The 15,264-nt window shown below is 32.6% G+C and overlaps 1 protein-coding gene across 12 annotated transcripts in view; it reads right to left on the reverse strand.

Moving 5' to 3' along the window:
- The window catches only part of LCORL (ligand dependent nuclear receptor corepressor like), a 167,578-nt gene that overhangs the window by 29,053 nt on the left and 123,261 nt on the right, over positions 1-15,264 (reverse strand). For 9 of the 12 annotated variants that reach the window (XM_061164448.1, XM_061164453.1, XM_061164454.1 and 6 more), the window contains 2 exons: positions 5,584-5,677; positions 138-4,298 (listed from right to left, as the gene is read on the reverse strand). In XM_061164448.1, the coding sequence (XP_061020431.1) occupies positions 3,266-4,298; positions 5,584-5,677 (1,127 nt within the window). In that variant the 3' untranslated portion in view covers positions 138-3,265. Of the gene's footprint in view, positions 1-137; positions 4,299-5,583; positions 5,678-15,264 lie in introns of those variants that run through there. The other 3 variants (XM_061164458.1, XM_061164456.1, XM_061164459.1) reach the window with 2 other exon arrangements.

Below are 15,264 nucleotides of genomic sequence, written 5' to 3' on the forward strand. Positions count from 1 at the left end.
GCTTATTTTTTCATAAGTTTCTATCCATTTTCCCCATTATAAGCTTTGTTGCTGAGAGTTGTCTTTAGAAAAAAGTCAATTTCTATTATTAATAAAACTGCTTCCTAGAGTGAATCAAAGAAGCCAGTGTAGTCAAGTTTTCTTTTCTTTTCTCTTTTTCTTTTACTGAATGAATGAGTAAATCAATCACACACCAACAGTGTTGTAAATTTAAGTGCAAAAGCATTGAAGTGCTTTACTACAAATTACAACCTAGAAACACGTTAACTGAACAATTAAAATTCATACAATCAGATTTAGATATATAACAACACAAAGTAGAAACAGAATTACAGTACATTTACAACACAAGACAGATACATGAATTCATTAGAAAATATTGTAATAAATAATTCATGAATTATAGTGCAATTGATTTATGCATAAATATAACTAATTGCCTAACAATCAGTTTATATTAACAAAATCTGTCAAAATCAAGGCAGCCACAGAGTTTTACTAAATTACTGCGACAATGAAAATACTGTAATTAAAGAACAAATACAAGTATTTGTACTGTAAACAACTAAAAAAATCAGTCTCACTAAAGTTAGTATACAATTTAATATAAAATTGTCATTAGCTACCAGAAATGGTTTAAACAACTTTACTGAGCAGTAGTTTTCTAAAAACAGAGGCACTGTTTTTTCTTTTCCTTCTTTTTTTTTTTAATATAAAATACTTGAGGAACATTCAAATAAGTAGAAAGCACATAAGGATTGCTTTCACCTTCACTAAAAGTCTGCTGAAACTGGATTTTTCAGAAAATTGTCAATTAACAAGTAGTAACTGGTAACTAAATTTATAAAGTACTTTGAAAGTTAAACATAAAGAACACCTTAATAGAATCACTGGGGAGAAGGGGAACCCATAAATTTCCCTGCCTTTCCTAGTTTGTATAATCAAAAGTTAACTCAATAATTAGAAACATTTTGTTTCTTTTAAAAGTTATGGGTTGATCATTACCTATAAACTATCAAAAAATATTTAATTTACTATTTCTGACCAAAAATAAATAATACGAGTACTAAAATGCTGCAAATTAACTATAATATTACCTATAAAACTACTGATCACTGTGAAGTCAATAGCAAAATGATCCCTGATTTTATGAATCCTGTAAAGTTTTTGGTCAGGTCATCTTTTAAATGATATAAAAGTGTTCTGTAAGTATCCCTTTACTATAAACTTCTCAATCAATTTATTAATGTAAATATAGTGTGAGGAATAAAAAAGCTCAATACAATATAAATATTATGTAATGCATTCAAACCCCCAAATTTTTGCAGGTAAAATTCTGTATAAAGAGGTCAATAAAATTGTGTTGAAACATTTAACTTTGCTTTTCAATGGGGGGGAAGGGAAATATATTAAATAATCCAAGTTCTGGCCCTCACAAAATATGGCTTAATTCTTTAAAAAGAAAGATGACCCTGACATCTGCTGTTTTGCAATCTATTATGTATACTTTCTTGGGGGGAAAAAAAAGAGCAAGAGGATTCATATCCTAGTATGCAAGTAACTTTAATAGCTGAAGAGGATTCAGTATAGATCTGAGAGACCAAATAACTACTTGGTTGTGTAGTTTCCTACTCTTCAGTTTCTTTAAACTTATGTAAGCAGTTTTTAAATGTAATAGCTGAAAATCTCTTTAGTATTCTATGTATATGTGATTATTAGATACACACAAACACAAGTGTAAAAACACATGTATTTGACAAGGTGCACTTATTTTTTAAATTCAGCTTTAAGTATTCCTTTTGGACTTAGGAAAACTGGCTTAGAAAAAATGATCAGACCTGAATTTTAACAGAGAAAAGGGGCACTAGAAGAATTTTATATTTATGAAGCAAATCCCCATTCTTTCTATGGAGGCACATGCTTTGTAACATTTTACCACTAAAACTGCATACTCCATAAATCCAACATGGATACTCTGAAACACATTTTAAAACTGCTATACAAAATTACTGGTCTTTCTTATGAGTCTAGTAAAAGTTAAAATGCACTGCCCAGCTTCTAACTACCTAATTAGTAGAGAGTTTACATTACTGAAAGTTCAAAACAGCTTCAGTGTTAAATATTTGTAAATCTATTCAAGACCCTGAACAAACTGCAAATTTGGTTATTAGCAAAATGATAATGTATCGCCCACCAAAATGAAATCTGTAATTCATTTTGATAAACTGAAAATGTTTTGAAATGTCACAGCAGCAAATATATTAAAGTTACACTGAGGTTTTTCAATAGTAGGAGTGTGTCACAATCCTTAAAATTTAAAGTAGTCATAACATCAACTAACCAGCACATTTAAACCAAAATTATCATTCTCAAGCTTTTTCTGTGCACATTATAAACATGCTCTAAGTTGCATTCCAACTTTCTTTTCTAACCTTACACATTAGCTTATTTTTCAAATGAAAAACAAAATTAAATTATTTTAATAATTAAATTTAAATTACTTTTTGTTCTTAGTATTCCATCTTACATTAAAGGATTCTATAGCTGCTGGGGTTAACTATGTGTCAGTTTCTTTTTAAAGTATATACCTTATAAACCCCAACTTCCTGCTAAATCAACTATTAAATGATAAATATTAAATTTCATTATACATATCATTTAAGGTTTTCTATTTCTGGTGGATGCACTTGAGTGCATTTCATATTTCATAGAATGCACTGTAGTGTACTAATACTGTATATATTAATTTTTATTAGTGTGGAGATAGCTGTCTGTTTAAACTTTGATTGGTTGTTTCATATACTTACAGTAAATGTAAGTATGTTATGCAAAAATGCTTACAAACTAGTAATATATTTCCATTAGAAGATGGTTCAACTGAATGGCTGGAGTGGTCTTTCACCAATAAAAATATTTCACTTGACAGTTACTTGTTTTCCCACAATGCTTTATGCTATTGACTACTAAAGAAAACCTGAATCTTTTTCACCTATTTATACAAGGATTAAATTACAAACTATCAGAATTAAGTAAGCAACTATATAATTCTGTCCACAGTGAAAACCCTGAATAAAACTTTTTTTCAAAAGGCATGTAAGTGGTTTTTGAACTGTAAAATTTCATGTCTCCTGTCAGAGTGAGCATCTGTAATTCCCACATGTGTGTATACAGACACACAACAACACACCTGTGTACACACACACGCAAACACACATACACGCACGCACGCACATACACACACACAAACATCTTCCTAACAAGTAATCTACACAGGCTTGCTGCTGTTTTTGCAGCTGCCAGTCCCTGAATCTGTCATATTATATAACCCAGTGTCTGGTAATCGGAGTTTCTTCTTCGGAGGAGTCTTCAGTGTTCCAGATCTTTCTTTTACCTTGTATTCTAAAGTGCTGTGAGGTACCCCATAAATTCCTTGTGCTTTGGAAACACTCATTTTTCCGCTCATTACCATTGCAATAGCCTCTTCCATTATTTCATGATCATATTGCCGATAACGGCCACGTTTTTTCCTGGGCTGCTTATTATCTTTCCGATCCAATCCATCTTCAGTATTTTCAGAGGTTCCATCAACTGTTCCATTTTTAGAATTAAGACACAAAGGAGAGAGGTCCCCATGTAGAAAGTAAGAGTCAACACTTGAGTGAGTTACAGGCCCAGAACATTCTATTTTGTTCTGTTTAGGGAGTATATTTTTCAGTTTTTGGAGGGCTGATCCTTCAAGGACTGGAGAGGTTTTGGAAACTTGATACATAACATCCAGCAGACCAGGACCATCAGGTTGTTGTGGTTTTGAAATAGAACTTACTCGTAGCTGAGGAATTTTTAACTGTACAGTAGGATGTGTTTCATATTGTAGGCTTTCATTTTTTTCTTTAAATTGAGTAACCATTTTCTGTAGAGTTAACTGATGGAGGTAACTGGAAGCTGTTGGGAATTTTAATTCTGAGGTTTCAAGTAGATTAAGTTTACTTTTTTCTGTGCGCTCTGCTTGAGCTCTTGCCCACAAGGCTACTTTTTGCAGCACTGCACAAGTTTCTTTACTGTCTTTAAATGAGTAACTATCATTGAAATCTCGAGTTTTGTTTTTAAAAGATGCAGGCTTCCCTGCTGGTAAGGCTTCTAAGTGGAGAAGTAAAGTTTTTTGAGGTATGCCATAAAGTATGCCTGCTTTATTTATGTCCAGTGCTCCAGACTGAATGTCTTTCAAAGCTTTTGAGAGCAAACCATCTGCAAACTCAGCACTTCTTTCCACATAGTCCTCTCTGTTTCTGTGTAGTCTCCTGGATGGATGGAATGAAACGATGGTAAACTGATGCATGAGAGACTCTCACACAGCTATGGAAGGGGAGGGTCCACTCCTTTATTATACTCCTTGCTTAGGTAACATCACTTTTTAAGTCTGTGAGATGTAGTAGTTACTCCTTATCAAAGCAAACGCTACAGTCCTGGTAGGACAATGTGTCAATCATACGGTGGCCTCAACGGGCAAACCTTCCAAGAACATAAAATCCTAACTCAGTATTTGTAAAAATATTCTCATGATGTTGCTATTCCTCTGACAGATGCTTGTAGAGCAACACTTATAATTTTTTTTTACAATTAGAGTTCCATTATATAAAATACCCAAATCCTAAAGGAGTTTTTGTTAGTAGAAACGTGACGTTACCGCTAAACAAGTAATAAAAGAGTCAACCCCTTTAAAGGAAATTTGTAGCAGTAAGAATATTTCCAAACACAAACACCCCATATTTTTCTCTAGATAAAAACTTAAAATTTGAAACAAGTAGATATGTTATATTGGGTAAAATACTTTTAGATTTTATACATGTTATTTCTATTTTGAATGTATAGTTATAACTTTCAAAGTTTCTTTAACAGAAAGTTCTTTATACCTTATGACTCAAAAAGCTATTACAGCCTTAGTTGAAACAAATTACACTCTGTATCTGAGATTTAAATGTTACTAAAAAGCTTCCTATGCAAATCATTAATGGGAGATGCAAAAGTTACCCCCCCAAAATTCCAAAAGAACAGCACTTCACTATTAATGATTTAATTAATTAAACAACAGCTTTCAAAGCATGAAAGGACTTTCTGTGGTGATTACTAGATATATTAAGTCTGCCACCACACCTAAGACACAATGAAAAAACTCTAAGCACTGTAAGTTAGTTATAAGAATTAGTAAGTATAGTACTTTTAAAACTAGTTGACTGTTTAAAAAATTAAATAGTGAAATTACATATTTTCCTTTAAACTGCCTCCTAAATACTGAATTTAAAATTCTCTACTCGTCCTGCTTCTTAGTTTGTATTCTATGATTAAGTTGGTAGTTCATTTTAGTAACATGAACTAAAGTTTGGTGATTGTTCTGATAACTTTTCTTTAACAGAAAGAATAAAAAAGAAAAGAGAAAGGACAAATGAAAGGTATGAAAGACACACATTTATGAGTGACAAAAATTCTGGAAGAAAACTATATATGTCAGTCTATTCAGAGTAGTATGAAGAATTCTCTGCATAATTTTATACTAATATTAAATTATATTTCCTAGATATTGCTTACCCAGCCACTGAATTTTCAGAAGAAGGATCACATATTGATGACTCTTCAGATTTTATGCTGGTTTTCTTTGTAGAGAGATCTAACACTCCATCCCCTATAATTTTTGCAAGAGAAAAAACTTTATATTTGTGACAGATAGGTAATCCTTACATCATAACATTTCATATTTTGATGATCTACTAATTAATGACCTAAAAATTAACACTGGTATTTGATATGTGGCCATTACCAACTCATCTTGTGGTTTTAGCAACAGAACATGACTGGGAAGGCACTACATAGGAAAAAAGAACAGAGGAAGAGCTGGCATTGCCGTGAAATGAAGAAATTAGATAAAAACTGTTTAAAATCCTTGTTCACCTTTCTCACTGTTCTGCAGTGAAGAGTCACTCAATTGCTTATTCAATAAAAAACATGACTGTTTTCTATTCAAGGCTGCCCAGATGATGCTTTGGGAAAGTGGGAATAATGTACGTTTAACAAAACCGAAAGCATAGAAAATATGAGGAGGAACAAGAGAATAATAATTAGCATTTACTAGGACTATTAACATTTGGAAAACACACTTTAGGTAATCTATGACTCTACACTTAACCAATGTATTTTTCAGAGCTCACAGTATAAAATTTTACTGTTTTAAATAACTGAAATGTATAACAGTGGAATCACTGCCTATGTAACAGACTGTGGTTATATCTGTGATTAGATGATGACACAATAAAATAACATTTTAGGAAAAAGTAGCTTGTTAGAAAACAACTGCCTATATATTTCTTACTAAAATGCAATTATTTTATTATTACTATAATACTGAATTTATACAGACAAAACTTCAAGTGACTCAGATATGTTGTTAATCTGATAAACTTCAAAATCAAGAATAAAAATAAACTGAATTTAAAATACAGCAATACATATGGTGAATATGTTTCTACTGATACCTAAAAAATTGAAAAAGCTGTAAGAAATCATTTTAAGAAAAATCCATGTTTTAAAAATATACCAAAAAATTCAACTAGGTTTAAAAATAATCCAATTATGTGCAAAGCACTGTTGGAATTTGGAAAGCAGTAGTTAAAAATGCATGAAGTACCTCCTCATGGTTCTAACAATCTAGTTAGATAATTCATATACCACCACCATCACCATAACCATATTTTAGGCTGATGATGTGTGCTACTTAGGAAAAATAAAGCAGCGTGAGCTGATAAGAGAGTAGGCCTAAGGCAGCTGCTGTTTTATTGAGTATTATCAATTCAGGCCTCTTTTGACTTGAACACAGTCCTGAACAAAGTGAAGGTAACAACCAAGCAGATTATCTGGGGGAAAGCTTATAGAAGGACCCGTTTGTGCAAAGACTATGATATGGAATCATATCTGGAATATGAGGAATAGCGAAGAGGCCAAGGTAACTGGGATGGAGTAAGCCACACTAAGAGAGCTGAGATCAGAAATCAGGCAGATCATATAGGGCTTTGTAGACAATGGCAAGACATTTGAATTTTATTTTGAAAGACACAATAAACCACTGGAGGATTCTAAACATAAGACTGACAATTTTAATTTTTTTAAAGGATTAATCTGTGTGGGGGGAACAGAAAAACCTGTTGGGAAATTGCTCTTCTATTTCTCACCTTTGGGCTTTCACACTTTCAATTAGTCTCCTCTGCCTAGAAGTCTCCTAATCCTCTCCTTCTATCCTCACATTCATCCTGTGCATGCAGGCTAAGCCGCTTTAGTCGTGTCCAGCTCTGTGTGACCCTATGGAACCCCATGGCAGCCCACCAAGTTCTTCTGTCCGTGGGATTCTCCAGGCAAGAATTCTGGAGTTGGGTTGCCATTTCCTTCTCCAGGAAGGATCGAACCAGATCTTCCTGACCCAGGATCAAACCAGGTCTCTTACAGTGGCAGGCAAGTTTTTTTTATAATCACTAGTGCCACCTGGGAAGCACCAAATCTTACTCATCATTCAAGACACAACTTGAACTTTGTGGTCATTATGTAGGGTCCTATACTTGCAACATTTACCTATATTATTTAGCAGTTAGCAGGCCATAATCTAGTTGTTTATTTACTTACTAGTGTTAGCCACCAGGCAATATAATGAAGGCAGAAAATGTCTATTTACTGATGTAGCCTCATTCCCTATAACAGTGGCTGATACACAATAAGTGTTCAGTTAAGTATTTGCTGAAAAGAATTTAGAAGTAGAAATTCAGTTATTGCTAGAGGTTACAAAGCCTAGACTGAAAGGATAAAAAGACTGGGCAGACAAATACATGCTACATATTACCTTAAAAAATTATTAAATGAAGTATCTTTTGATCTCTTTACCTAATAAATGCCCCAGTTTATCCATTCAGCTCAATCTTATGCTTAGTCAAGTGATTAAGCCATGTGCAATTCATCAAATATGCTGTGTGGTGTTGGGTCTCTAAAACTCCAGTGCATGGTTCCCTCTGCCTAGAATGCTCTTTCCACTTCTCAATCTGCCAAACACCTCATCTTTAAAGATTCAGACCCACCCCCGCCCCAACCAAGTAGAAGCTTAATGTCACCCTTGTCAACAGCATCCTATAAAACTTAACGACACACTCATGCAATTTTTGAGTTACGGATCTTTTTTTCCCAGAAGACTGAATTACTCAAGGTCAGGAATTCTGACATATTTCATAAACAAAAATAGATTTATGTAGGTTATAGCATATAAAACACACTCTTCATTAAGTGTTATTCCTTGTCAATGTTCCAGAATAAATTAATGAATTTCTCCAATTGTAAGTTCTAGACTTTTGATATGATTAAGGTTAATTATTCAACTATAAAGAAGAGAAGGAGGTGCTGAGAGCTCTTCCTCTTTCTCCTTTACACTACTGTGCTAACTAAGCTGTCGCTCCCTCTAACTGAAACTCAGTCACGTCTGACTCTGCAACCCCATGGACGAGGGCCCATCAGGCTCCGTCCATAGGATTTTTCCAGGCAAGAATACTGGAGTGGGCTGTTATTTCCTTCTCTGGGGGTATCTTTCTGACCCAGGAATTGAACCAGGGTCTCTTGCACTGCAGGCTGAATCTTAACTGCCTGAGTCACAGGGCAGCTCCCAAGCTAGGGCAAAAAGGTATTCTTGTCCTCTTTGGACCGCTCCTTGACGGCCGGTTTGGTAGCTGATTTCAGTCTTGAGGAAGAACTAGATTTAAGATCTGTTTCATCTTTAAGAGAAACTACTCAAATCAGGCCTATATATCTGATTCACTTTCTTTAGGAACTCTAAACAGTGAGGCAGGTAAGAAACGCTCTTTTTTCCATAACCTCTTCTCCATAACTAGGCTGCCCATGTTACCTATAAAAAAGATCTCACTTTTTATTAGCAGTTTTGTCACCTAAAGTATTTTGCTGATATCAATTCCTTTTTCCATCATAAAGGCTGCAGATCAAGAGCTAGAAAAATGATAAATATCCCTAGGATTGTTTGAAAAACAAAAAGAGAAGGGGAGAAATAGCTTGGGAACCAGGACTGAGAAAAAAAAAAATCAGGAATGGCAAAAAGGGCATTTTCTTGTTCCTGCTGCTGATTTACATTTATCAGTATCACTCCTTCATAATGGAGATGTCACATCATAACTAGATTGTTTTATGTGTACACAAAGTACTAATAATTAATAGATAAAATTCAAAGTACTAGTAATTAATGGATAAAATTCAAAGTACTAAAATTCAAATACTAATAATTGATGGATAAAAACTAAACATCTATTATGCTAAATGCTGCAGGGCAATATAAAGTAAGTAGAGGACAGAAAGAGAGTGAAATTTATTTAACCATTCACCTATTGGTAAGTTCTTATGTTGCTTCAGTTTTTCACTGTTACAAACAATTCTGAAGTGAAAATCCTTCTAAATGTTTTCTAGTATTCATGCGTAAGAAGTTTTCTAAGATGCACACCTAGGAATGCCAGTGCTGGACAGTATACATTTGGAACTTTTGTAGATATTACTAAAATTTTTTTCCACAACCTTGACAACACTTGGTGTTGAGATTTTTAATTTTTGCTAATCTGATAAGAAGAACAAGTTGCAGGAGTAAACTAATAAGAGTACATTTGATATGCGTTTATGTGGATCTCTAAAACACACAGAACTGTTTTGCTTGTAGATGCACAAATACATATTATCAGAGGTTGCTTTCAAGGATAAACAAAAGGATGAACAGTTCCTTAAGAGAAAATATACTAGAAGTAAATATGATCAAGTAATACATTTATTAGTTCTGGGTGACAGGAACATGATTATTACACTGCATTTTGCTCTATGTATGAAAATTTTCCAAATAGTAAACAAATTATTTCCATTTACTGGTTACAGTCTGAGCATTAACCTGATTATTTCTCATCAAACATTAATGCTAAAGATACAGAATTAGAGAGAGGCTGGTGTAATCTATCAACAAGGTCAGGTAATTGTTAAATATGTGACACTACCAGATAACTTTAAAGATAAACTGGTGTTTGAAAAATTGAAACCATGAACAAATTAAGCAACTTCTGGAGTATTAACATTTTATTGGGTTAATTTTTTTAGAATTCACATTCCAAAACCAAGGTTTGGATTTCTGTTTACAAACTGTTCTCAGTTCTATATTCTCTTGCAAATCCCTGACAGAGAATCTGTAAAAAGAAGATAAATACAATCCACATAATACAGATCTTTCACTCCTCCACGGGCACCATTCTCTCTCATCCCTTACCTGCCCTCTGTCCATTCTTCTAAGTACACTCTATGCTCTCTTGGCCAGGCTACATATCACTTCAGCATCATCACCTCAAAGAAGATTTTCCTAATTTACCCCCAGCCTTCTTTCATATTCCCATAGTACTCTTTGTATGCTTCTATATTGTTATTTACAATGTGTTATTATAATTTGCCAAGTTTAGCACCTGAACTCCAATAGTACTGTGGGGAATTAGTAACTATTTTAGGATCTATTTACAATTTATATCTAATTAAGTATACTTATTTGGCTGATTTTCTCACTAGACTTACTTCCAAGCAAGGCCTGAAATGAATAGTACCTCAGTAAACACCAATTCACTGACTCAGCAATGGCTTGCCCAGTTTTGTCACATCAATCCTGCATATAGCAGACCCTGACTGACAAAATTATCATGAAATCAAAGAACTTTGTTCAGCCAGTCAGAAAAGGACAGCACAGTCAAGAAGCCGCTATCTTATAAGGCAGAGAAGTTAGTTTCGCACACAGAGAACTCCATTCAGTTAGAGGTTCAGAATGATTTTTAATAATCAATTTCTATATTCGTTAGGTTCTAACAATAACAGATTTTTCTTCAGAAATCTTAAGACTGTTGATCATTAACCACTTAATATGAATATTAAGTATGCTAAGAACGTATTTATCAACTCAATACTATTGATCTCCTGTTGCCATACTAAGAATGAACATGAGTTTAAAAGACCTTCAAAAATACATTATGTATCATCAATATTAAAGATATATGAATAAAATTCAGCATATGAAGGCAAGTGAATTTTAATGACAAACTACCATGTACATTTTATGCTGTTTGGACAAGGGAAAAATATTTCAAATTAAATTTCATAACAACGCTAATCACCAGCACAAAACTTTCTTCCAAATCAATGCTATTTAACATTCTATGATGTTTGATACAAATCTATGCTAATAGTTTTAATAAATATCTGAACACTATTTCTACTCTATGTCTTTGATCACTTCTTATCTCTCCTTAAATGGTCATCCTTTTAGCCCCTCGATGTACTATTCTAGTCAGCCTTCAGATCTTTCTTGTTTTTCCCTACTGTACTCTGTAGAAGATTCCCCGGATTTCAAATATAAATCATTTATATTTAACTGGTTTCTAGAAAACAGAACTTAGAAAAATCTACATATATAAATCTATAATATTTTTCAAGTGTGCAGAACACTATTCTAAGAGCATTATATGTCTTAATCCCACTTAGGGCTCACACGTCCCAATATAAAAGTAAGTTTTTTTAATTTGCAATTTTTAATGATAAAATTGAAAGTGAAATAGAGGTTAATTATCTTGCCCAGGGTCACACAGTTACAATTACTGTCATTCAAACTCAGGCAGTTATTCCAGACTCTGATTACCCTATTGAACTAGAATATCTAGTCTGCGTAATGTTTCAAAAAGTCAAGTTACAATGGTAATGATGTAAGAAATTTGCTACCATCACACATAACCAGTTGAGAAACACAACACTTTTGGAAATAATCTAGTAATATGCTATCAAAAATCTTAAAAATGTTCATACTCCTCTAGACATCTATCTTAAGAAAACAGCATTTAACAAGAAAATGCTCTTATGTACAAAGGTATACCAAAAATCTCAAATATATGTAAGCACAAATATATATAAATATTTGCACTATATATATATAAATATTCACACTTAATATAATTTTGCTAATTTTCTCCTTTCCCCAAGTTTGCCATAATGAGCATATATATTAATGAAGAAACCACACAAACTTATCAGTAAAATACCAAACTATAAAAGCAATCACTTGGGTTTATCCAAATTTTATTTTAAAATTGTTTTTGTTACTTGTTTAACCATTGAATTAGTTTCAGAGTCATGGGGGAAATAATCAATATAGCATCAGAGCAGGACATCAATTAAACTTTAATATTGGTTTTTCCATCCTTCATTTGCCTTCTTCTGCACATCAAACACACTTTTTAAAAGGGAAGAGTTACTGCTATCTCAATGTGTTTTATTTAGTGCATACACAGCTGAAATCTCATAGAATTCATTCACCTACTATTTACTAATAATGACAAGGGAAAAAATAAATCAGAAAAAAAGCGCTTGTAATATATTTAGGATATAAAAAAATAATAATACTAACCTTAATTAGGAAATATTACTGGTAAAATTAAACAAGGTTTCAGCACTTCCACCCTATGCCATTTTAGAATTTCATCACAGTTCTTTTTTCTTGCTTCAGTTATTCCTTTAAGTATCAAACTAAAGTCAAAAGGCTTCAAGTCAACACCTTGAAAAATATTTTGTAAAACATACTCTTTGTTTATACCAACTATTAGACTGTGTACTCTGTAAATTTAACCTTCAACCAAACTTATATGTGGGATGTATACTTATTATAACTTTAGATTTGCTTTAGATTGGAAAGCAAAACTTTATATTGGAAAACTTTAGATTTGCTAGTTCTTATCATGCTCATCCAAAGGTGATTTAGGAGTTTAAAAAAATCTTTTTACTGAAATATTACATTCACAACAAGAATGAACATAAGTACAAAGTCTAATGAATTTTGAACATTTCACTGTAAATAGCAACTAGATCACCACTATCAACCTGAAGCCCTCCGCATCGTATCTCCTCTGGTCACTAACTTAAACCTACCTCCACTATCTTGACTTCTAACAGCTTTATCTTTTAAGTAGCAATTTCACTTCTAGGAGTATGTCCGAAGTAAAATTAAGATTCAGTGCACAATTTCAGCTTAAGCATGTATATCTGAAGGTAAGTATAATGTAATCCTTCCACGAAACAGAATACTATTCAGCTGAAACATACTGATGTTTTAAAATATTTTAAAAACACAAGTTACAGAGGATTATATAATGAATGATTTGAGGGAATAAGCTCTGGGAGGAGAGAGTGAGAGTAAGAATATGTAAATATGAGTATTTTTTTCCCAGAAACTCTGGGTGGATGAATAAAAGATCAATGCATAGCTTTACAATTCATTCATTTTATTAATATTTATTTATTTATTGCCAATCAGTTTTCTAAATGGCACAAAGGAAACAGTAGGGAGTAAAACAGAAAATGTTCCTGCTCTCACAGAATTTACATTCTAGTAGAGCAGACAAAGAAAAGATAAATCAATAAAATAATATTGCAATTACCCTCCAATTAAATTAATTAAAAAATAATTTCACAAGATGATAAGGCCTATAACGAAAATAAAACACAGTAATAGGAAAGAACAACAACAATGGCAGGTAGGAAGAGGTTACCATGTTTGAATAAATGATTACGTTTCAAAGTCTAGAGAATATTTGCTCTTTTTCAAAAAAGAAATTTCACTGATACACTTTAACCATGCAAAATATAGAATGAATCCTTCTATCCACTCTTTATACAATTACCTAGATTTTTGCTATGCTTGCTCTATTTATACTATCTACTTAAGTATTTTAAAGTTAATTCCAGGTGTCACATCGTTTCTATATTCCCAAGCATCGTTAAACATATGAACATTTTCATACATAACAATTCCTTACACTCACCTTATACTTAGTTTGTATTGAACATCCTCTAGGCAATCCAAAGTGTTTTTTTACAATCGGTATGTTCAAAGTAGGAGCTGTGTTATGCTTGATGCTATTTCTCTTAAAATTTATAGCAGCCCTTTCCCTCATTTTTAAAAATAATGATACTGACTTTTAGAAGCCAGGCCGTCAGTTCTACTAAAGAATATCTTGCATTATGGTTTGTTCTTTCTCCTTTTCTATATTGTCATTTGTTTTCACCTTATTTCTTAATAATTCTGACAAATGAAGTTAATTCTAAAGCAAATGGTTCTGCAACTTTTGGATCTCACAATCTCTTTAGTGTTAAAAATTACTGTGGATCTCAAAGAACCTTTGTTTTGGTTAAGAAACGTTTTATTTCTTAACATTCATAAGTTAAACTGAGATGTTTTAAAATATTTGTAATTGATAACCATAAATGCTAATATTTATAATAACATTTTAATGAAAAAACATTTTTAGATTTAAAGTGAGAAGTTTAAAAAATAATTTTGTACCTCTTTTAAATGAATTTTAAATGAATGCTTCATAGAATACAGTTGAATTCTCATATATGCTTCTATATTCAATGTGTTCAGAAATCATACATCAATCAGCCTCTGACTGACTCTACTACCTACTCTACTACATACTGGGAGAAAATGAGAGTGAAAAGGGCAAATAATATATTATTATTAGTTTTGACCTGCTGTATTCTAGAAAGAGTTCCATTGAGAACCACTGACCTAAAAAATTGCTTAGAGTCATGTTTGACGCTTCTGTCAAGAATACTTCACAAGTGATGTATTAAGTGTATTTCCAATGATGCTTAAGTGATCAGTGTATTCTGATGACAATAGCTTGACCCCTCCACTGTAAAGTTCCCGAAGTAATGTTTCCTCTAATAGTTTTATCTTCTGATGATATGTTTTATTCAGTTTTCTTATTAGGAGTTGTGAACTAATAATATTTTAAGTCTATTATGTCTTCATATTTATTAACTGAAATTCTTAAGAATCTTTCTCAAAAGAAGGCAATTTGGTTGTCCTGAAATACAATTTGTAAAAGAAAAGCAAAATAAATGCTAAACTCTTTAACTGCTCATTTTCAAAGTAATAAGCTGGTATGCTACGTTCCTCTGTGTAGACTAATGACTTTGAGGAATCATTATCATTATAAAGATCTAATAGATTTTAAAACATTCAACATGTTTCAGTTGAAAATGTTCTTCCTCTTGAGGCTTAAATGTTCTCATATCTGGCCAATAGGGAACCCTTAACATTGCCTCCTGTATTTAGTTGACAAATTGGTACATTCTTGCTTGTTGGCACAAGATGTTCCAGGATCATCTTAT

This window comes from Dama dama, chromosome 17 (genome assembly GCF_033118175.1).
Source record: "Dama dama isolate Ldn47 chromosome 17, ASM3311817v1, whole genome shotgun sequence".
NCBI classification, from domain to species: domain Eukaryota; kingdom Metazoa; phylum Chordata; class Mammalia; order Artiodactyla; family Cervidae; genus Dama; species Dama dama.